At 37.7% G+C, this 21,109-nt stretch overlaps 1 protein-coding gene across 4 annotated transcripts; it reads left to right on the forward strand.

The window, feature by feature from the left end:
• The first annotated feature begins 109 nt into the window (after nt 1-109).
• On the forward strand, nt 110-21,096 carry LOC100546258 (pre-mRNA 3' end processing protein WDR33-like). 4 transcript variants are annotated; one of them, XM_010716620.3, is made up of 7 exons: nt 110-334; nt 1,658-1,726; nt 2,143-2,247; nt 2,882-2,977; nt 3,443-3,594; nt 5,366-5,463; nt 18,380-21,096. In XM_010716620.3, exons 1-7 carry the CDS (start codon nt 131-133, stop codon nt 18,436-18,438), a joined length of 783 nt encoding a protein of 260 aa, XP_010714922.1. In that variant the 5' UTR covers nt 110-130; the 3' UTR covers nt 18,439-21,096. The 4 variants fall into 4 exon arrangements, with proteins under 4 accessions (XP_010714922.1, XP_010714924.1, XP_010714921.1 ...); XM_010716622.3 differs by having other exon boundaries at nt 19,559-21,090; XM_010716619.3 differs by lacking the exon at nt 18,380-21,096 and adding an exon at nt 9,534-12,785.
• The last annotated feature ends 13 nt before the right edge of the window (nt 21,097-21,109 follow it).

Genomic DNA, 21,109 nt, shown 5'->3' on the forward strand with positions numbered 1-21,109 from the left:
AAAGTGCTGTTTATTGGGAAGAAACAGTAGCTGTCCTCATGGACTCCAGTTATTGAAGGTACCTTTTTGTCACCGTTCTGTAGTAACCAGTTATTTCACTCTTTTGCAGCATTTCAGAAACAAGAGAGCCATGGCCACAGAAATCGGCTCCCCGCCCCGATTCTTCCACATGCCGAGATTCCAGCACCAGGCGCCTCGGCAGCTCTTCTACAAAAGACCTGATTTTGCACAGCAGCAAGCAATGCAACAGCTTACTTTCGATGGAAAACGTATGAGAAAAGCTGTGAACCGAAAGACTATTGATTACAATCCCTCTGTAATTAAATATTTGGAGGTTAGTTAATTTTTTTATTCTTTGAAAAACTTCCTTCCTTCCTTCCTGAAATTCAGGATCCTGATTTCCAGATGTCTGTGGAATAGTCTGCAATACCAAGAGATCTACTGTTGCAATTTAAAGCCAACTGGCAGATGTCTGTAAACTTGACATGGGATGAATTCAAAAGTCTTTGGTTCTCATAATGAAACTGCACATGTACACAACTGAATTTATAGCTAAATTGTAAGCAGCAATGTTAACTTCAGCTGTATTGGAATTCCAAGCTGGGAGTTCATCTGAATGTCTTCTGTGATGTTCTGACTTCTTGATAAACATAAACTTGGTGTGAACAATGTAATCGTCCTTGTTTTGGTTTTGAAATAGGGATTTTCCCTCCTCCTCCAAAACCAGGGCACCGTAAAATGTATTCTCATTGTACTAAATAACCCTGCAGTTTGAGCTGTGGTCTCTGCAAATCCTTTTCTGTACACTTGGTGGGCAAATGCAGAATAACTTAAATAGGTTTTGTTGAAGAAATGTTTCAGTGAAAAGTGCTTCTTTAGCTTTCGTTTTGGGGTGGTATTCGTTTCTTCATAAATACGGTTTTTTGATCAAGATGTGCAAATGCTGACTCTTGGCTCAGAAGACATACCATCAAATCTGCAGAGAAAGGAATTGTTGAAACAGCTACATTGCAAAGGCATGATGAACTGAATTCAGTCTGTTGTAGACTGTGTGATTTTGGTTTGTAGATTTGTTTATGAGAGTATTCTTTAAATATTTGGTGTTTATTGTAGGAATGCCTCCCCTCTACCCCAATCCTAAAAAATAGTGGACAAAAACGACTTAAAATGAGACAAACAAAAACCCTTTGTTGTTTTGAAAGCTGGCATAAGATTGGGATATGGCAAAGCTCCACTTCTATCTCCACTTGTACCACTCAGTTGATTTGATGTGATCCTATGAAAATGAAGATAACAGCTCATATGCAATTCCCTCTTGGCTTAACAAATTCTAACAAGCTAATAGTGTGTGCCAGATGTTTTAACTGCAATTCTAGCTTGTGTTTCTGATACACACGCAGATACAAGTTGGTGAAGTCTGCAATATAAAGCTAAAATATACTTCATTTCTGTTTCATATGAAGTGCTTTTTAAAGTTGGTGCTTGACATCTCACAGAATGTAAAGCATCCAAGTTATTTTTATCATCGAGTCTTTTTGGTTTTATGCATTTGAATGTATTGTTATCTTTACTTAATGCTCATACCAGCCTGGCTGTCAGCATGTTCCTTATTTGCTGTAGTGGTGATATAAACCAGGAGTTCTCTTCTTCTTTCCAGAATAGAGTATGGCAAAGAGACCAGAGAGATATGCGAGCAATCCAGCCTGATGCAGGATATTATAATGACGTAAGTAAAATCTTACTACTTCCTGTGGAAGTTTTGTGGATAAAATTGGTCCATAAAATTAGAGGGACCTGTCAGCTGGGATTAGCTTTTCCTCCACAGGAGGTCTTAACTACATCAAAGGTCTTTACCCTATGTTATCTGCTGCTATTGAAGTCTATGCCCATGAAAAAACTGAAATTGGATAGGCTTTTTAAAGATATAGATAAGAACTTTCATAATGCTGGGAGCTTAGATCTTCCTCTTGAAGGTGCTAATTCTGCATGTTTGAGATTGTGAGCCAGACCAGTTTCTGATGTATTCCCTAACCCTGCAAATGAGAGCTTGGTTTTCTAGACACGAGTGTTGAGAGTGCATGCTTTCCTTGCAGTTTCTGATTAGAGGTGTCATTTCTAAACCTTTTGTTTCTTCTTTCTTAGTTGGTCCCCCCTATAGGAATGCTGAACAACCCCATGAATGCTGTAACAACAAAATTTGTTCGGACTTCTACTAATAAAGTAAAATGCCCAGTATTTGTTGTCAGGGTGAGTATAGCGTTGGATTTATGTAGCTGCATTGCCTTATTTTAGAGTATTGACATTTTTAACTGAAGAGAGAAGCAGAGGATCACTTAAAACGTTTTCAAATAAAACCACCATCTAGAATGTCTGAGCTACTTCTCTGTTTGTTTGGTTCTTTTTTTTTTTGTGGAGACTTAGGAAATTAAACAGTTGGGTCTAAGTACAAAGTACTACTTTTGGAGTTTGGGGTGCATTTAATCTTTTTCAAAGATTTGTTGAGGAGGTAATGTATTTTGACTCAGATAAAAGACTGATAAAGGTCAGCACTCCTTAATTCTTGTAGCATCTTTTAACAACTTTTCATTGATTTCAGCTGGGTTGATTAATATGGCGTGTTAGAGTTGTGTTGGTGCCAATAAACTGTTTCTTCTTTGCGATTAGATTTTGTTGTTGTTGCTTTAACAGTGCTATAACTTTGTTCTGTTGTTAACAAAAGTCAAAAGCCCTCTGGCCTGCTTCTGCATTTTGTCTGTTTTGCACTGACTAGCAAATGACTTGGTAAACACCATTGGTGAAATACCCTGAAAAGTAGCTTAAGATCTATTCAGATGATTGTGAAGAAATATTTGCAAAGTCGAGTTAAGTCTTTCTTTTGCAGTGGACTCCTGAGGGGAGACGCTTGGTTACTGGTGCATCTAGTGGAGAATTCACTTTGTGGAATGGACTGACTTTCAATTTTGAAACAATATTACAGGTAAATTCATCTATCAAGGTTTCTGTCTATTATCTTGAGGTCCTTGAGCATGTTTTGGGAACACATTGAACACATCTTCACCGCTCATGGTGGACCTGTGGTCTAAATGTGGCAGTGGAAGCATCAGGGTTTGGTTTTTTGCTTTTTTTATTTTAATTTTTATCCTGTTCTGTCCCTGTATCAAACTGTGGCCATAGGCAGTCCTTTAATGCTTCTCATTCTGCTTCCATACGAGGTACTAACAGTTCCAGTCACTTTGGAAACAAAGTGTAAATAAATACCCTCTTATTTAGAGTGCAGTTTTACACAGAGTAAGGGAATCCTTCTCTGCCCCTTCAACTTTCTGAATCTGAGTAGATCGTCATTGTTTTCATTTCTTCGTTACAGTTGTTTCTAACTCTATGTTTGTGTGGTTCAGACAGTTTTTGAACACGTTTGCTAGAAGTTTTGTTTCTGAATTTACAGGCTCACGACAGCCCGGTAAGGGCTATGACTTGGTCACACAATGATATGTGGATGCTGACAGCAGACCACGGGGGATATGTGAAATACTGGCAGTCCAACATGAACAACGTCAAGATGTTCCAGGCACATAAGGAGGCGATTAGAGAGGCCAGGTTTATACACAATATACCATTTTCTGTAGTACCTATTGCCATGATTAGACTGTTCTCTCAGTGTATTCTGGGTGCAGAAATGCATGGGTTCTGTCAGATTCTGGGAAACTTCCTGCACCACATAAACACAATATTTTCTTTTGTTTCCACATTCTCACCGTTTTGCTGGCACCTTTCTGAATTAGTATTGTCCCAGTATACGCCTCTGCAATATGTTAGAGATGTATTTGTCTGCCGCATTTTGCACTGGTATTCTTTTCATTTTTATATGGTGACAATGTGTATCAGTTATTCCTTTTTATACGCACTGTGTAAGACAACAATTTCATTCCAAATAAAGAATTCAGTCTTTAATAACCTAACTGAATAAAATATAAAGCCTTCAGAAATGAAATACCTGCATAGTTCTCACAAAATAATAAAACACTAAATAAAGTGAAGAACTGCTTGGCTTGGTGAAGCCAAGACTTCCAGTAATACTAAATACCCACACAGACTGCCACATACAGAAGTCTAATGTTAATACTGAATGGGTTCTTCAAGCCTGAAACTGTAAGCAAGCCATTGAAGAGAAGACTATAGGATATTCTCTTGGTTCAGTTTTGATACTTCAAATGTGCAAATGTATATATATATATACACATAATAAAAAATGGAATCTAAAGTGATACTGTCAGTGAGATGTAAATGAAGGATTTCTCTAAAGCAAGCCTGCATATAATCCTTAGTGAGATACAGAAATAGAAGACATGTTTTTAAAGTAAGCCTGAAGAGAAGCTGCAGACCCAAAATGAAGCTAAAGCAGTGTTTCTTTGGGTTCAGGTGCTGGCCCTTGGTGATAAAGGTTCACTGCCACCAAAGCACATTCCACTAAAGTCACCATTTTTCTTTGATAGGGTGTAGCATTTTCTGTTTGCTTATGAAAAGTTCCTCTGTTAGATTCAGTTACTGTCATGACTAAATATTGTGGCCTTACACTGAATTTCTCTGCTATTTTAAGCTCTCTCCTGATCATAAAGATCAAGGATTTCAAGAGGGCTCTCATGGTCTTTCACTGCACCAGAAAGGGAGTGAGTGCTGTCAGTTGCTGGAGGTGTTCTGGCCCTTGATTAAGGCTATATAACTCCTTACTTTTCCAGTGACTTTCCTCATGTGATGTTGACTGCTCAATCTGGAAGCTGCTTCTGTGTCTGTAGAATTCTTTTCGTGGGTTGGGTAAAAGAAGGGAGGTTTACCAAATTTCTTTTACAATAAGTGATATGGTTGTTTTATATACTGTTTATTTTATCACCAGTTGATTCAACTAGCTTTTTCATGTGACCAGCTTTCCCTTATTTTTGCTTTTCTGCTGCAAATCACCTGTGGCTGAAGAGGAGTTTTTTTCCCCTAAGAACTGTTCTCCTGTGCCTCTATACAGTGTCACTTGCTTATTGTATTGCAAAACATGAAAATCTAGGCTGATGTTTACCAAGTCATATTGCTGTTGCTTCTCATCCTGCAAAAAAGGTGCTACTGTATGCAGTCCATAGGTAGGATGGTGCTAAGAATAAGTTCTGGATTTCTCATTTGACTGGGGACAGCAATGCAGTAGTAATCCCATGCTAAATTCATGTCTTGTGGTGAAGTGGCAGGCAACGTATGCACTTTAAAGTCCCTGTGTTCAAATGCATCTTTCAGTGTATAACACAGTATAATTTTGCCCTGTCTGAGAAGCATAGATAATCTGTTAAATGCTGACTTCTTTCCCCTGCTGTGTGTCTTCATGTAACAGTTTCTCACCCACGGATAATAAATTTGCTACATGCTCTGACGACGGCACTGTTAGAATCTGGGACTTTCTACGTTGCCATGAGGAGAGAATTCTTCGAGGTATGTGTACCAAAAGTACTGATTGGGGTATTTCAAGAGGGGGAATCTTTTTTTGACTAGGTATTCACCATACAGAACTATCAGCTTGTCTACATTTTTGGTATTACATCCCTGTCTTAAATCCTCCAAACAAGTTTTTGTTTGGCTGCTGTTGTTGGTGCCTTAGACTCACGGCACAGTTCACAATGACATTACACTATTTACTGTCCACTTAAACTCTAAACAATGGAGATAAAAATAAGGACATTTTTCCACCCCTAACATTGGTAGAAACAGCTGTTTCCAGATCAGAAATACATATGCCTTTCTCCAGACTTCTGTCTTTGCGGCCACTTTTCCTTCAGAGCACATGCTTTCATGCAGAGGATTCCATTTTTTTAATGAAAGTGCCTTCTGTTCTGATCTATGAGAGCCAAGACATTTAACTGTTTCTCAGTTCTTAATAGAAGGATGGTATTTAGGTAGAGAATATGACTACGTTTTGATCACAAATAATCCTAGCTTTAGTTCAGTAATTTTCTGTCCCACATCTGTGTGATATTCTGTTGCCTTTTCACTGGCTTGGAGAGCTTTCTCTTTCTACAGTCTTAGACAGTAGCTTTTGATAGCTATTTCTATCTTAGAGAATATATTAAAAGTAGGAGTATATTTTAAAGTCTGCCGTGAGATTGGAGGTTATGGCCGTGCAGATAAACCGCAAAGAAGACATGCAATAAAAACATGGAAGTGTGTTTTCAGGTGTTATAGCTCGTTCATTGCTTTCCCAGTCTAAGGAAGGATTTTTGTTGCTGTTTAAATCACGTCTGCAACATGGACCTGCGTTGGATGTTTTATTACGTCCATCTCTCTCTGTTTCTCTTGACTCTTAAGCTCTTCTTTTACTAAATATCACCACCTGGAAAAGATACTGAGCTTCATCATTCTTGGGGTGATAATCTTCTTGTCTGAAGCTGTGTGTAAGCATTACTAGGTGTATTTTTTATAGGAGCTGGCAAGGAAATTTGTAGGCTATTATCATATAGATTAATTATTCTAGAAGGACCAAAAAAGATACGAGTTAATTCTTCTGTAAAGCATGAAGAAACCATTCTGCACTGTAAATATTCTGTACCCTCCTCCAGGTATTTGCAGGAGGAAATGGCGACTGCCTCCATGCAGAGCTGTCGAGATTACAATAAACTCTAATTCTCTTAACATTCTTGTTATGTTCTGCATAAGGCAGGAGGAAAGCATGGAGAAAACACAACTTACATTTCCTTCTGTCGCCCTCTGATTGTGGCCACATCTCAAATAGAATTATACTTTAATTTCTTATAACTTACACATCACAGTCTGCGATTTTTAGTTTGCAGAATAGCTCTATAAAGAATCTTTGCTGCTTCTTGTACAGTGTACCCCCAATACACTATTTTTGATGCATGTTGGAAATATTCTCAAAACTTCTTATCATATCTCTGGATAAAATTGGGTGGGGCACATTATTTGGTCTCTACTGTGAGATAAACAAAAAGAAAATCCCTGTGTAACCAACACACAGAGAAAAAAACACCAATCAAATGAGTATCCCTACAAACCCAAACCCTGAGTGTTTGTGAGGTGAGGAGGGAAATGTTTTTGCATAACATGCAAATTTAGTTTTGGTTTTAGTCCTTAAAACCATTAAACTGGTCAGAAGACATATTTTAGAGAGCTGCATGGGAAGCACTTAAGTAGTGTCCTTCATGGGAAATACGAGCTTTCATTCATTGCTAGGAGTTCAGTGCTTATGTCTTTGGGAAACTGATCTTCAGCTTTTTGCATCTCCACTTGCATTCTGCTCGTAGAAATGCTTTGTTTAGTGGAACCTTGAAAAAGTGATTCCAGAATTAGTGATCTGTAAATTGAAATTCTGGTGGAACTTTGCTAAAAATATAGTTCATAGTGTACAAAAAACGTTTGTGACAAATCCTGTGGTAAGGAGTGATTATTTCCTACCTTTGCAAACCATGCTTCACCTGTGCTGATTCATATTGATGCTATGAAGTTGAAATTATTCTACAGTTCTGATATTTAAAAAAAAAACTAACTTCACTTAGTATATTATAGTACTCTTTAGCTAATCTGACTGAAGTTCAGATTCAAGTGAAACTGTTGGTTTACAGTCAGATGTGTTCATTAAAAAAGTTTCTTGCTCAGGATAAAATATCCTTGTATGGTTATTCCTACTAATTTTTCAGTATGATTTAAAAACAAGCTTAAGGACTTTTATGTTACAGAATGCTTTTAAAGCAGTTTTGTAAAGAACAGCAGCAGTAGTGGGATAAACCTTGCTGGTATAGGAAGGACAACATTCTACAAAGTTATTACAGACTTTGCACTAGAATGAACAGATACAATTTATTTTCATTATTTGATGAAAGTGATCTAAATGAGCAATTCTAGTCTTGCTTTCTAAGGACTGAGAAAACAAATGGGAAGCCCTAACGTACATGGGACTTTTAAAAAGATTCTGCTCAAGTTTTCAACTGTCTACAGTAGGCTACACAATGTTTTCAGTAGGCAAAGCCATGAAAACGTAGGGTGCACAAGGCAGAGTGTATTAACTGTGTCCAGCTTCCTTATTTTTCAAAACAAAAATAAACAGTACTCCCTGTTTTGTTCTTCATAATGCCATAAGTTCTGGGCCCTTTTTCTTTCCCTTTGCTGCCCAGCTTCTCCCTGATGTATGCTGCTTTGCTGCTGTTTCTGCCATCGTGCCTTTCTGGTGCATGGTAGGGTGGGTTCTTCAGTTTTGTTAGATTTATGTGATAATCATTTGAGCCCATTTTAATACCATAAGTAAGTAAATGGGTTTAAAATGTTGAATTCTTGGGGAATAATCTTTACAGTAACTCATCTTAGAGGAAATTACTTTGGAAGAATTTGAAAGTGGGGGAAATGGCATCAAGTCTCAGTCACTTACATGTTTGTGTTTTCTCAACCCAATTGTAGTCCATCTTTTCTCCTGAAGCAAAGCTGCTGTTTCTGATTCCTAATTTCCTAATTCTGCACCAGAAGTTTCTGCCTATATTAATTTCTGTAATGCTGTCATCTTAAAGTGATGGTAACAAGAATAGTGTGTTGCACTTGCTGAAATGCAGTGGTAGAATTCAAACGTGTTAAAAAAAAAAGAAAAAGTTTTTCTAAAATATCAAGACAGAGAAAACAGTATATAGAATATCAGTACTTAGTTTTCACATTAGGACTGTGACTCTGCAAGTCTATTTGCAGTAATGGTACGACAAAGCTCTTACCAATCTTCATTCTCACTAACTGCAGTGAAAATGCCAGGGCTCATGTAACAGTTCCCACCTCTATACTAACTTAAATATTACATATTAATGGATTTTAATAGTCCTAATTAAATTGGAAGCATTGGAATGGGGACAGAAGAGTAGGCAGTCAATGTCTGATGCCTATTTATTTTTATTGAGAAATTATTGTTACCAGGGATTTGACAAGTGATTATGAATCTCTGGCTGTTGGGTCTAAATTCTTGAGATAATTTTGGGTAGTTTGTTAATAAACACATGATTCCTTAGTTATTCCCAGAGTGAAACTATCAGTTGGGAAGCTACAAATGTATTTTGTATCAGTTCCTCTGTTGTTCCATTTCCTTCCTTTCACAGTGATGCACACAAAATCGAGTTGAAATCTCTGCTTGGGAGGACTGTAAGGTTTTTGTTCTGAGCTCCAGGTTAACTGTGTTCCCAGGGCATAAGAGGTTGCCTGGCCTAAATAGGTTTTTTGGACAAATTGGCTCTACCCAGCTTGGTGAAGGATGATGAGCCAGGACTTCTTCAGATGTTTTGTAGGTCAATTTTGTTTATGGAACAGAATAATACAGTAAGTTACCTTTTAGCCAACATAGTAGATTTAACAAAAGATTTTTCATATCCCAACTGAAACAATAAAAAGCAGTCACAATTCCTTTACATTCTCTCTGTGTTTAAAGATTGCAGTTTGTAACAGAATGTAACTTCTTAAGGTACACTGAGCTACTCCTAAGGAAGGTCTTTTTTTCCTGTTATTTAATGACATTGTTCTGCCAGGAATGTCTTCAGGCTTAACAGCAGAACAAACCCTCATTACCTACGGAATAACATCTGTGTGCATACACACACATGTGAAGTCACTGTAGTTCTGGTAAGCTGTACTGTTTTGTTTGCTCACAAGATCTGAAAAAGCTATCTCCACAATTATTATGCTGAAATAACTGAAGATGGTTTTTCTTCTTTCTTTCCTTCGTTCTACTCTGTTTCTGGATCTTCATCAGCAAATAAAATCTCATGTAATGTCTGATCGTTTAACTAACCTGTGCAGGCTGTACACCCTGAGCTTTCTGCCTGCAGGTGAGGGATCTCTTCACAGTTCTTGCTGTCCACTACCTTCAGCAAATAGAAAACTTTGTACTTAAATTTAGAGAATATGTGTTAAATAGTTTAAAAGGAACCTGGGAAGTGGAACTAGCCAGAACTCTCTTCATTTTCATCCTTTGATTTTAAACACATGCTGGTAGCTATCTCTTAGCCTTTAAAGTAGCATAGCCTCAAAAACTGTTACCTTTCTTGGCATGTAATTGAACTCTGTGTTGGATCATTTAAAAGAAAAGAAATGTTGAAGCTGCCATTTCACTATATTTTCCCTTTCTTTTGAGGCTTATCTTGTTTTCCTTGTTTTTGTAGAGTTAGAAAACCCAACCAATTCAATAAATGTATGTATGCTGATACTGTCTTTCTTTTAAGCAGCTATGGTGTTTAAACCTTTGATTTTCAGTGGGAGTGTGCTGCTTCTTGCTGTCAGGATTTCTGATACATCTGATACGTCTTAGTTTGCTGATGCATCTCTGTATGGCTGAACATTAGAAGGATTTTTCCTGAAAGCAAAAGCTCAAGATGGATATCTGTGTGATACTGGCACCAACCGTGTCGATCTAAAGGAGGCAAATCCTTCAATTTTTGAACGGGAAAAAAACTTTAGTGTTTGAAATGTCAATATTGAATCAGTTAAATATTTTCTTTCCTGATGGGTTTCAGTATACTGCTTATGTTGCGGGGCATTGATCTTTATGGATCTTCATTGCCATTGCCAAAGCAGTGCTTGGGATGGGGTGAGGAGTAAGTTGCAGCAAAGCCTTTTGAGGTGCAGTTAACCCTCTGAACAGCTATGCATCAAACTTTTCACGTGTTTTAAGTGCAAACACTGCTAGGTAGATTACTGGGATGTTAATATTTAATATATGAGGGATATTTTTTCACTCTTCTTAAGTAGTTTAGGTGACTTTTGCTCAATCTAACACATTATGACACTCTCAGTGAGACAGGAGCCCTTTTGTTCTGTTGCATGCATCGTGCTATTCCTGTTACTTCTTTTTTGGAGTAGCATGAGTAGAAAGTTCTTGATATGTTCTGTTTTCTGTTGGCTTTCACTTTTTCATCTTACTAGGAAATCTTTCACTTGTCTTTGTGAGAGTTGAGTGAGGAATGCTGTATCACAGAATCACAGAACAGCCAGGGTTGGAAGAGATCTCAGGGATCATGAATCTCCAACCCCTCCTGCCACATGCAGGGCCACCAACCTCAATTTCCAGCTTCATCAAGCAAAGTAGATTTTCCTACAGCTTCTCTCTTTTCACAGATTTGATACGTGTGTACAGATATTTTCATAAGCTCGTAAGTTGTCTCAGTAGTTCTGTTACTTTCAGGATACTGGATACAATTCTCTTAGAAGATAGGAAGAATCCAGCATCTCCTGGCTTAACGTTGCTATAAAATATTCAGATGTCATCTAACAACTCAACTTTCTTCCTGTAAGTGTCTTGCAAGGCTTTGGCATCTTGGTTTTCTCTCTGTAGGAAGTTTTCTTATAATATAAGAGGTATTATAGGTAGGTATTGTTAAAATACTGAATTCTGCTTGTGTTCAATGTAAAAATCTGAGTATCTTCCTCCTCTGTTGACTTCTGTCAGATTTTCTTTTTGTGAAGTGTTCCACCTTGAGCAGAAACAATTATTTTTATCAACTATACTTGAGTTCCTAGGATCCTATGATTAAAAGGTGATTATTAAAAAAAAAATAATAATAATAATATGGTGCTTAGGAGCAGCTTCATGTTGTTTTTGCTCTGATCTCTGAAACAGTGCTGGGGGAAATGGAAACTGCTGAAGACTGCACTCAGAGCTGGCTGTCTCTTATATGCCTAAAAGTGTTTTGTCTTTATTACAGTTCTGAGTTTTGTTATGGCTTAGGTACAGTGTGCTATATCTTGGAGTTCTGATTCTCACTTAGAATCTTCTTTTTTTCCTTAAATCAAAAAGTTCATAACTCATAACATACAAGATTTTCAACTTACAGAGATCATGAGAGATGAGCTGCAGTGCTGTATTTGTTTGTTTGCTTTTTTAAAGAGAGTTATCAAAAACACTTCTGTCAACACTTCAAGTAAGACAAGAATGAAGAGGCACTGTGCAGGAATTAGATTATTTCAGTATCAGTTTTGAAATCTTTTTCTCCCTGAAAAATATCCTGAGTTTCCAAGCTGCATGATCTGTCATATTGACTCTGAGGGAAATTTCGTGCTAAAAAAAGAGTAATCAGTTTTGTTATGCTTGGAAAGGTAATACTGAAAGACCCGTGACTGGCTGTCATAGGACAGCCAACTCTTAGTGCTGTTGAAACAGAAGATACTTCTTCCAGAAGTTATGTAATTGCATCACTTGGGTTTTTTGCATCTGCGTCCTCCCACCTGCTGCCAGTAGCAGGTGGTGGATGAATACTGGATTAGGTGAAACCTTCTGTGCAGCTTGTTAGTACATATACTGCAGCAATGAGAACTTCACTGTGGTGTTGTGGTTACATTCAGCAATACTTGGTGTCCTTGACCTCATCTACAACACGAACCATTGATCCAGGTGCATGAGTTTTGTCCTAAAGCTCTTCTTACTGTTTTTGAGATAGAAACAATACTGTAATCAGATTTCATTGATGCTGATGGAAAAACTCCCCAACTACACAATTGCTTAAATACTCATGGTGAGATAAAAATCAATTCTGCTATCTTGGCACAAGGGCAGTAGTTGAAATGAATACAGACTGCGTGCGTTAAGGGTGGTGGCTTCCTTATATCTACTTGTGAATATTGGTCAGATCAAAGATTCCAGCAGAAGCAAAATGGTATGAGTTAGTCTCTTATGCAAGTTTTTTTTAGTAACTCGTCTTCTCTGATATATTCTTAAGCAGATACATGCTCAGAATTAGGCTCTTAATGTCTTAAATGAAATCTAGACAGTAGATTTCATTTTATATATATGAAATATATATATCTATATATAAAACCTATATATATAGATTTACCTATATAGTAGATAGAAATATGGTATATCTTAAGAAATATTAGAAGTCATATATATATAGATAGGTGTCTATATATATGTGTATATATATATATGTATACACCTATCTATATATCCTTACTGAAAAATGATCCTTGTCTCTCTGTAGAAGCTTTCTTTGCAAGCTTCTTGACCAGTTCTCTTTAGTGTGTAGATTAAATTAAACAGATCACTTTTTTTTTTTTTCAATTTTTTAACAGCAAATAAGTTCAAAAGCTTTTGTATGTCTGGGTAAGCATAGATTTTTGCAAAGCCTCTGATATTTTCTTTTGCATAATTGTTTGTGCTGCAGTTATTTCTGACTATTAGGTAAGCAGTAGCAGGAAATAAGCTCAGAGTAATACTCTGGGTTTAGGAATGAAACACTTTCCATCAAGTTTTATCATATGAGTATAATACTGTCACGGCGTTCTGTTACCTAGTGTTACATGTTCGTATGGACAGCCTGGCACTGGAAGACAAAGCTTGCACATTTTCCCTAAAATACAGTAGTACTTTTTTTTTCTTTGCCCTACTTGCCTGGCCTTCCTTACTTATTATGAGAAGTGAGTCGTCCTGCTCATCTCGTGTCATTTGTAGAAGACAGAGTCAAAAGAGAAATGGGGGAACATACTGTAAAGGCACTACACAGCAGAGCAGGAGAAAGGGGTAGATAAGAATCCTGAAAAAAAACCTGGCTCTAAAGTGGCTGGAGATGTTTAGGCTAGCAAATGGAAAGAAAACATGGAGGCAATGTCAGTGCAGAAATAAAAATTAACAAAACAGCAGTAATGATTGTAAAGAGGTAGTAGCAGCGTGAGGAGATCATAGAATGATAGAATGGTTTGGGTTGGAAGGAACCTTTAGGATCATTCGTTCCAATCCCCTGCTATAGGCAGGGACACCTCCCGTAGCCCAGGTTGCTCACAGCCCCATCCAGCCTGAGATGAGAATGAAGTTACAGAAATTGCAAGTAGTTCTGCTCCTGGCACTGCAGGGATAAATGGGGGCAAACTGTGTCACAAGAACAAGAGAAGGCCAGAGAAGGGGCTGAGTGGCACGCTTGGAAGCTGCTGTGAGCAAACAAGCAGACACATGCACTGTGTATGTGTACATGTACGTACACTGTACTGTATGTGGTGCATATCCATCTACATCCACATACGTTCTTCCCAAATATCTTTTAAATTGTATGTTCTCAGTCCTGATTTTAGGTTGGTGAGTGTGAGTATGGCTAGGAACACATCCTGTACTCCCGTTGAAGAGAAGTATGGAGTGCTATTTTAGTGAGTAGTTCCATAGTTCCTACCTACCAGAGGCAGAATGCTGTCTGTGGAAGTTGATTGAAAATTCAATTTATTTTTTAATCCTCCCCAAGAAGTGCTGTGGGTCTTCGTTATTCCATCCGAAGTTTTGTTTATTTAAATGTTCCAAAACTAGAATACCCAATGTTGCTATTCAGACCCAAGGTTTGCTAAATTGCTTCAATTGTGATATAGTCAAAGCACGTGTATGTTGCATAGTTCTACAAAAAGTAATTTTTACATTAAGCATGCAAGCACAATAAAAATTTATTTTCCATGTATGATGCCAGAATCTTCCAAATAACAGATTCATTTTGCAGCGAGAATGCAAAGTCATTTAATTTTGGTGCTTCCAGATAAGGACTCTTTGTTGGAAAGTGGACACTATTGAAGGGAAGATATTTTCATTTTGGCTGCTGAAAGTATGTGTGTGTGGCAAGTAAAGTGCCTTAGAAATTCTACAATTCTGAATTTTATGCTGGAAAGCATTGTTACTCTTCTCTGGAAGTTAAGAAATGCTGGGGCCACTGCATGTCAGCTTCCAAACAAGCACAGTCCTAGGGGTCAGAAGTACACCCATGTAGGAGAAAGCTACTACTTTGACATAAATATATATTTGTCTTACTAGAAGTTTCACAGGTGAACGCTTCTTCCACCACAGAGAGTTGAGCTCACTCTCTGTAATTATTATCTCAGTGGAAGCACCTGACACTTAAAGTTCTGCTGCCCTTCCTGTTTTCTGGCCGTATGTTCGACAGTTCTAAAGCAGAGGTTAGCTGTATCTTTTTTAAAATGCAGTATTTCCTCAATATTTGTTATTCTTTATATATCTATGAATGTGTTTTGCATCCATGTAAAATGTATATACCTTTTTGCTTACCAGATAAGTTTTGAAAAGCAGCTTATCTAAGCATGAGCCTGACGTGGGAAATAGTGTAAAGAACTGCAGGGCTGGAAGAGGAGCAAAGTGCTCCTACTGAGCTCCAGAAATCTCAGGAAGGAAATTGAAAATTTGCCTTCAGAAAAGCTGAAGCTTAAAATTGGGAAAAATAATACCTTTTAGTAAAAGCAAATCCTGCCTTCTGGTGTGTGTGCAAATGCACATTTTCTACCATAGCTGGAATAATTTTTTTTTTTTTAACAATGGATAAGGAAATGTATTTTAAGTTTTACATTAAAATCTTAGTTGTAAATCCTACATCACTTTGAAAACCTTTCTTTGAAAGGCGACGTTAATGCTCCTAAGCTGGTAGCTGAATTGGATCTGTTCTTGCCCTTTAAGTGCAAGGTGTAGCTCACAATGCAGTTTATGGTGATCTCATTAATAATTACCATTTTCAAAAGATGTTAAGGAAAATAAAGTATAAATATTTATAGTACTTTTTGAGATTTGAACTTTTCTTCGTAGCTGGCTCCAGGGTAGTCCTATTCTAGTTTATTGTTCAGCACGCCTCAAGGAGGACATAGCTTTTAAGTATTTAGTTGAGAATTTACATAGCAAGACTTTAACATAAGGCCTACTGTTCATTAAGAACTGTTTTTCATCAAAAACTGAGGTTCTTTCTGGCTTTATAAATGATGGATACATGCAAACATTAAAATCTGTATCTTTCAATTTGAATGAAGAGATTCCTTCCTGCATCCGACTTCCCATCAGCATAGAATTCCAAAAGAAAGTAAAACATTCTTCTTTAAAAAGACAATTTTTATGGTTCTTTTATAGTTAGAAATGCATAGCACAACTGGATGTATACTTGATATTCACAGGTAAGTAATTTCCCTTTTATGGGAATGCCCAGAAATTTGAGTTGAAACTCACTCGATCTTTCAGAAATGTTGCCACTATGAAAGCAAATATTATGACAAAATTAATAGTTCTAATTAAAAAAAAAAAAAAATTATTGTCTCCTCCTGTAATCCACTGGAAGTTATTCAGAATACCATTTTTACTGCAAGATTTTTCATCTTTTTCCACTGTTCTCCTACTGGTGCAGTGGAACAGTGTGAGAGCTCTGCTGAATTTTAGGTACCATGCTGTGTTCTTCGAGGCTTTCAAGATGAAAATAGATAAAATGATGAGCAACCTGTTCTGACCTTACAGCTTTGAGCAGGAGATTGAACTAGAGGATTCTGATGCTCCTTCCAACCTGATGTACTGCAATCTTATGATACTGAGTTGCCTTTTTCTTTTGCCAGAATGGAAAGAAAGGAACAGAAAATCCAAGTGATTTGACTTTTTAGCCTTGCCCCCATGGTTCCGTGTGCGTATGTAATTGCAATATCTGTAAGGATCCAGCTTTCATGATTTCCCAGTAGCACATTGTAGGAATTTAAGATTAGTTTCCTGCTTCCTTCTTTGTTTCAAAATTCTGTTGTCTTGAAATAGGTTGTGTATACAGTGCTGTAAAGCCTCAAAATATACCCTCAAGCATCAGTCTATTTTACTTGCTTTCAAAGAAGAACAAAAAGCAATTTGGATACAACTTTCCTCTTTAAATTGAAAGTGCATGGTTTTGTCCATCTGCTTTGCCATTACTATCCTTGAACAGACATTTTTCTGGATCATCTAAGTTCTGTAGAGAGCTGCAAGTAGACCTGAGTGTATTCTTAAACCTTCTTTCTCTGCAGGTAAAGTAGGCATTAGAAAATGTATTTTTGCTCCCAAGCAAAAGCTGGTCCAGATAGGTATGGGCATAACCAACTTAATACACTATCCCAGGTCCTGACTGCCTTTTTTGTTGAAAACAATTTAATGTTCAAGTTTAAGTGTATTTGCACAAGACTGCAAAATACTAAATGTAATTTTGAGACTGCAAATTGTCTTAAAGTTAACAGGAAACGAGAAGTTCCTTCCTCTTGAATCATTCTTTGCTAAGTTCTAACCAGACTTACTCTGTTGTTTCTGTTTTTCTCTGAGAAAATTCCACAATTTCAAGATACAACACAAATCCAGTGAAACAGAATTTCAGTTGCTAGTGGAGAAAGTGCAGGAGTCTTTATGACTGCTAACGATGAGCTTAGAAAGGAAGAACAACTCCTCCCAAAATCTGTAATGCAATTCCTCCTTCTGAATTGTGATTATTGGGCACCAGTGAGCACTTACACAGCAGTACTTTGTGGGCAGCTCTCAGGCACCCTTGTACATAGCATAGCATGGGAGGTCTCTGTTCTCTTGCTACTGGCAAAACCTGTGCGTGGTGTGTTGCAGTGTTACTGCTGGTTGTGCTTGGTCAAGAAGGATCTTACCTTCTGCTCTTTCTCATTTATAGACAATAGTTATGCAGAAAAAATAACTTAGACTAGCTGGCATAGTAAGAAAAAAAAAAGATGTAAGAAAAATATATCCAGTAAACCTGTGTTATGGACTCTATCTTGCTTCATTTTAGGTTAGCTGACATAGTGGGTAATAAGAGATCATATCTTCCCTGCAGGGCTCACTCCACGCTATTAAACTCTCACAGCAGTGCTTAACTCTTGCTTCCCTAGCAGGTTTTCCACCTACATAAAGCCAGTGTAAGAGGTGCTATCTCTGCCATGTGTTTTGTCCCATAGTCGTCATTATTTTGGCCAATTTGTTATTTCTTGTGACAACTGATATCACTGATGTCCACGACTGTGTGTTTCTGTAGATCACTGTTCTCCATGTGGAGGCCCCTGTTATGCAGAGACTTGAAAGTGAGCATTTGGTGTCGAGGCTAGGAAAATAAAAAGCTCAGTGCACTCAACTTTTTTATTGCATTGAATTGCTCAGTGCTCCGCAGTCGTAGTCTGGAGATCAAAGGTAGGTTCTCTGTCTTTCACACCATTCAGAGCTTGTCAGGAGTGTAATTTGTTTCCTAAGGAACGGAGAAAATTGGTCATTCTTGCCATCTGTGTAAGCATATTAGGTTTGTCATTGCTGCCATGCGCTACGCTTGCTGACAGCTTCAAAGCAGCCGTTTATAAAAGTGTAATCAGGACTTTTAATGCTGGTATTAAACTTAGAATCTGTGTTCACACTACAAAATTGGAACGGCAGAGGCTTTAAGCAGCAAGTGCTGTCCTGCCAGCCATCGCTGTAGAGATGTAGCTGCTGCTTCCTGTCTGACAAAACATCCTGCTTGCTCAGAGGCTTCTTGGCATGCTGTGTGCTTCTTCCACTGCCGTTTTCTTTTTCCTGCATCAAGGAATCCTTCAAGAAATATACAACCTTTCTTCCTAAGTGCACTTACTGTATGCGTTTCAGTCTACAGTTTCAGAATGACGATGTCTGTGCCCAGTAAGCCTAGATGGAAGTACTGGTAATGAAGTGTCTGTGTTCTGCCCAATGGTTGGACTTGCGTTAGTGTCTGCAGAATCTCGACCTGTCAGGTATAGTCACTGGGACATCTAGCAAGCCCATAGCCCTTTACTGAAATTCAAAGGAGGTTTTAATAATGATAATTTATTCCACAGAAATTATTTACTGAAAGTATCAAGTCATTTTTAATCCGTTATGAACTGTTTAATGGAAGAAAGTATTATTTTTGTTCCAATATGCTGGCTATATTTGAATATTTGAATCTTTTTTTGCAAGATGTCAAAATGCAACAAGGAGTTGGCATTAAGTTTTCCTGAAAAATGCCATGCAGGGTTTCTTGAAGCATTATACATCACAGTGATCTAACAAAAACAGTTTAGTTATGGTGCCTGAAAATGAGCAATTCCAGGAGTTCATATTAGAATTTAATGTTATGAGACTGACATAGGAGTAACCTTAGAAATTAATTTTGCATGAAGAGCATCAGGTTATTTCTCCTGCAGTATCTACTCTTTGCCATCCTTGCATAGAAAGCAGGTCAGGAGTGAAAAGCAAATTCATTCTCCAATTTAGTATGGTCCATGGCACTGTGCTGCCAATTACTGTGAGCTGGACATCTGCTGATTTAAGGAACATGGTCTACCAACTAGACGTCATGTGAATGGATCTCCAGTTCCAACCTATCTGAATAAATTAACTGGTAGTGAAAGGTGATCAACTGTATTCATCTAGGAGCTCATCCCTGGCAAGAAAGTTTTTCTTCGTTCACTTAGTAGAAGAAAAGTCCATTCAGAAAACCGTGTTAGCTGTATCAGGCTTTAAGTTTACTCGTTTGTACCTGAGAGCAGAAATAATGAGTTTTGCTGCTCGTTTTGCTGTAGGATATCAGTCATGCATAGCTCTCTAAAGGCATTGTGTAAAAACTTAACTCCTCAGTGTTTTCTCTTCTGAAAAAGATGCACTGATACAGAATCACGGTCAGCATCGCTGTTATGCTGTCTTGAGGAGTGTAGGATGCTGCTGATGGCATACACATGATTGAAGCTCAATCACCAGTAGATGAACCACCTGTTACCCTTCAAGCCAGGTATTCCTCCACCTGCTGTACCTTTTTCTCCTCTGTAGTGCTTTGTCACAGCTGATCGTGTTCTTGGCACATCGACACTTGTAATGCTGCATCTTCTGGCAACAGATAATTCAGAAGGGAATGTGTTCCAAAAACAGACACTAGTCTAATGAAGGTGTGTATTCTGTGTACTAAAGCAATAACTGTATTTTAACTTGCACTGAAAATAAACTGTTGACATGGGATTGTACCTGATAAAGCTTCCTTTTTTTATTAACTTTTTAAAGTTAAAATGTTCTTCAATGCTCCCGCAAACAGTGTCGCTCTATTAACAAATACATTAAAAATCAAAGTGTGGATTTGGCAGAACTGTCATCTTGTGCCATTTTAGCAGCAGATATCTTTGTTTTTCCATTTCCTCGGTGGTTACATCATTGGCACTGATGTGCTCTTACAAATCCTGTGCTAAAACACGAGATGCTGGCTTCTGTGAAAGTCATCTTCTTTGGTCTCTGCTTCTGTTAGTGTTTGAATGGGACTGCACATGGAGAAATATCCGTATCATGGGAGGTGAGCCTTTGCTATTTCTTGTGCAGTCACTGACTCGAGCTGTCAGTAATTTTATCTCACAGAAGATTCCTAAAGTCCAGCTTCCTACAAGAGAAGTACTGCGCTTTCCCATCTCTCAGCCTGCTTAGTTCAACACAGCACAGACAGACAGTAGTGTAAAATGGTTTTTATTTGAAGAGCACAGATCAGCTCCATTCAGGGGTCAGGAGAGCAGCCTTTTAAGGGTGATGGTGTCTTCAATGTTTATGCTCCTAATCCACATGCTTTGTTCTTCTGCTATTTTGCAGGCATTTGCTGTTTTTCCAAAAGCACTGCCTTTTAGCTTCTGTCTCGTTCCCTGCTTTCCTATATGGACCCAGTTCACTGTTACTCTGTGGACTGGTTTATGCAGTTCTGAGACTGGAAAGGTATTTTTTTATATTTCCTCTCTCATTTTTTTCATTTAAGATTACAAACTCTTAAAAACTGCAACAAAACATTGAAAGTAAGAAGGTTCTTTCTGAATGCTATCTGTACTATCTGTGAGGTAAGCACTTATGTTTAGCCTTTTATTTTAAATTCTCACTATCTACTTGGCATTTTCTTTTGGTGATTTGAGATCTTTTTTTTTTCTTTTTTTAACACAGCTATTGACTCACTCACACGATGGAGGTGTAGCAGATATCTTTTGTGATGGTGTTTTCATATAATGTATAATACTGCTCTAAAACTGGAAGTCATGGCAAGATAACTTGCTTATGTTTTCAACTTCTATTCCCAGAACAGGAATCATGAAAATTCCATTGCTAATACAGATGGTTCTGTGCTAGCCTTGTAACAAAGAATTCTTGACGCAAGATCAGTATTTGAGGGAAAGAAAAGGTTTTTTTCTCAGCACTTTTGTGGATGTGGTCTGAATTGTTCCTTTTCTCCTGTGCATGCATTTAACAGATGAACATTCCTTATCTTGGGTTCTTATTTTTGCCCACATCGTTTGGCTTTACATAATTTGTGCAATCATTAGATCTGATTTCTTCTCTGACTTAAAAAAAAAAAAAAAA

The sequence above is a fragment of the Meleagris gallopavo genome, chromosome 11, assembly GCF_000146605.3.
Source record: "Meleagris gallopavo isolate NT-WF06-2002-E0010 breed Aviagen turkey brand Nicholas breeding stock chromosome 11, Turkey_5.1, whole genome shotgun sequence".
In the NCBI taxonomy this organism is placed as follows: domain Eukaryota; kingdom Metazoa; phylum Chordata; class Aves; order Galliformes; family Phasianidae; genus Meleagris; species Meleagris gallopavo.

What these genes read in the sequence shown, in the direction of transcription:
- LOC100546258 (XM_019619018.1), top strand. Translation starts at nt 131, where the DNA reads ATGGCCACAGAAATCGGCTCCCCGCCCCGATTCTTCCACATGCCGAGA. An exon ending in GCCCAGTATTTGTTGTCAGG is followed by an intron (nt 2,248 to 2,881) that starts GTGAGTATAGCG and finishes TTTCTTTTGCAG; the next exon opens with TGGACTCCTGAGGGGAGACG. An exon ending in ATTTTGAAACAATATTACAG is followed by an intron (nt 2,978 to 3,442) that starts GTAAATTCATCT and finishes CTGAATTTACAG; the next exon opens with GCTCACGACAGCCCGGTAAG.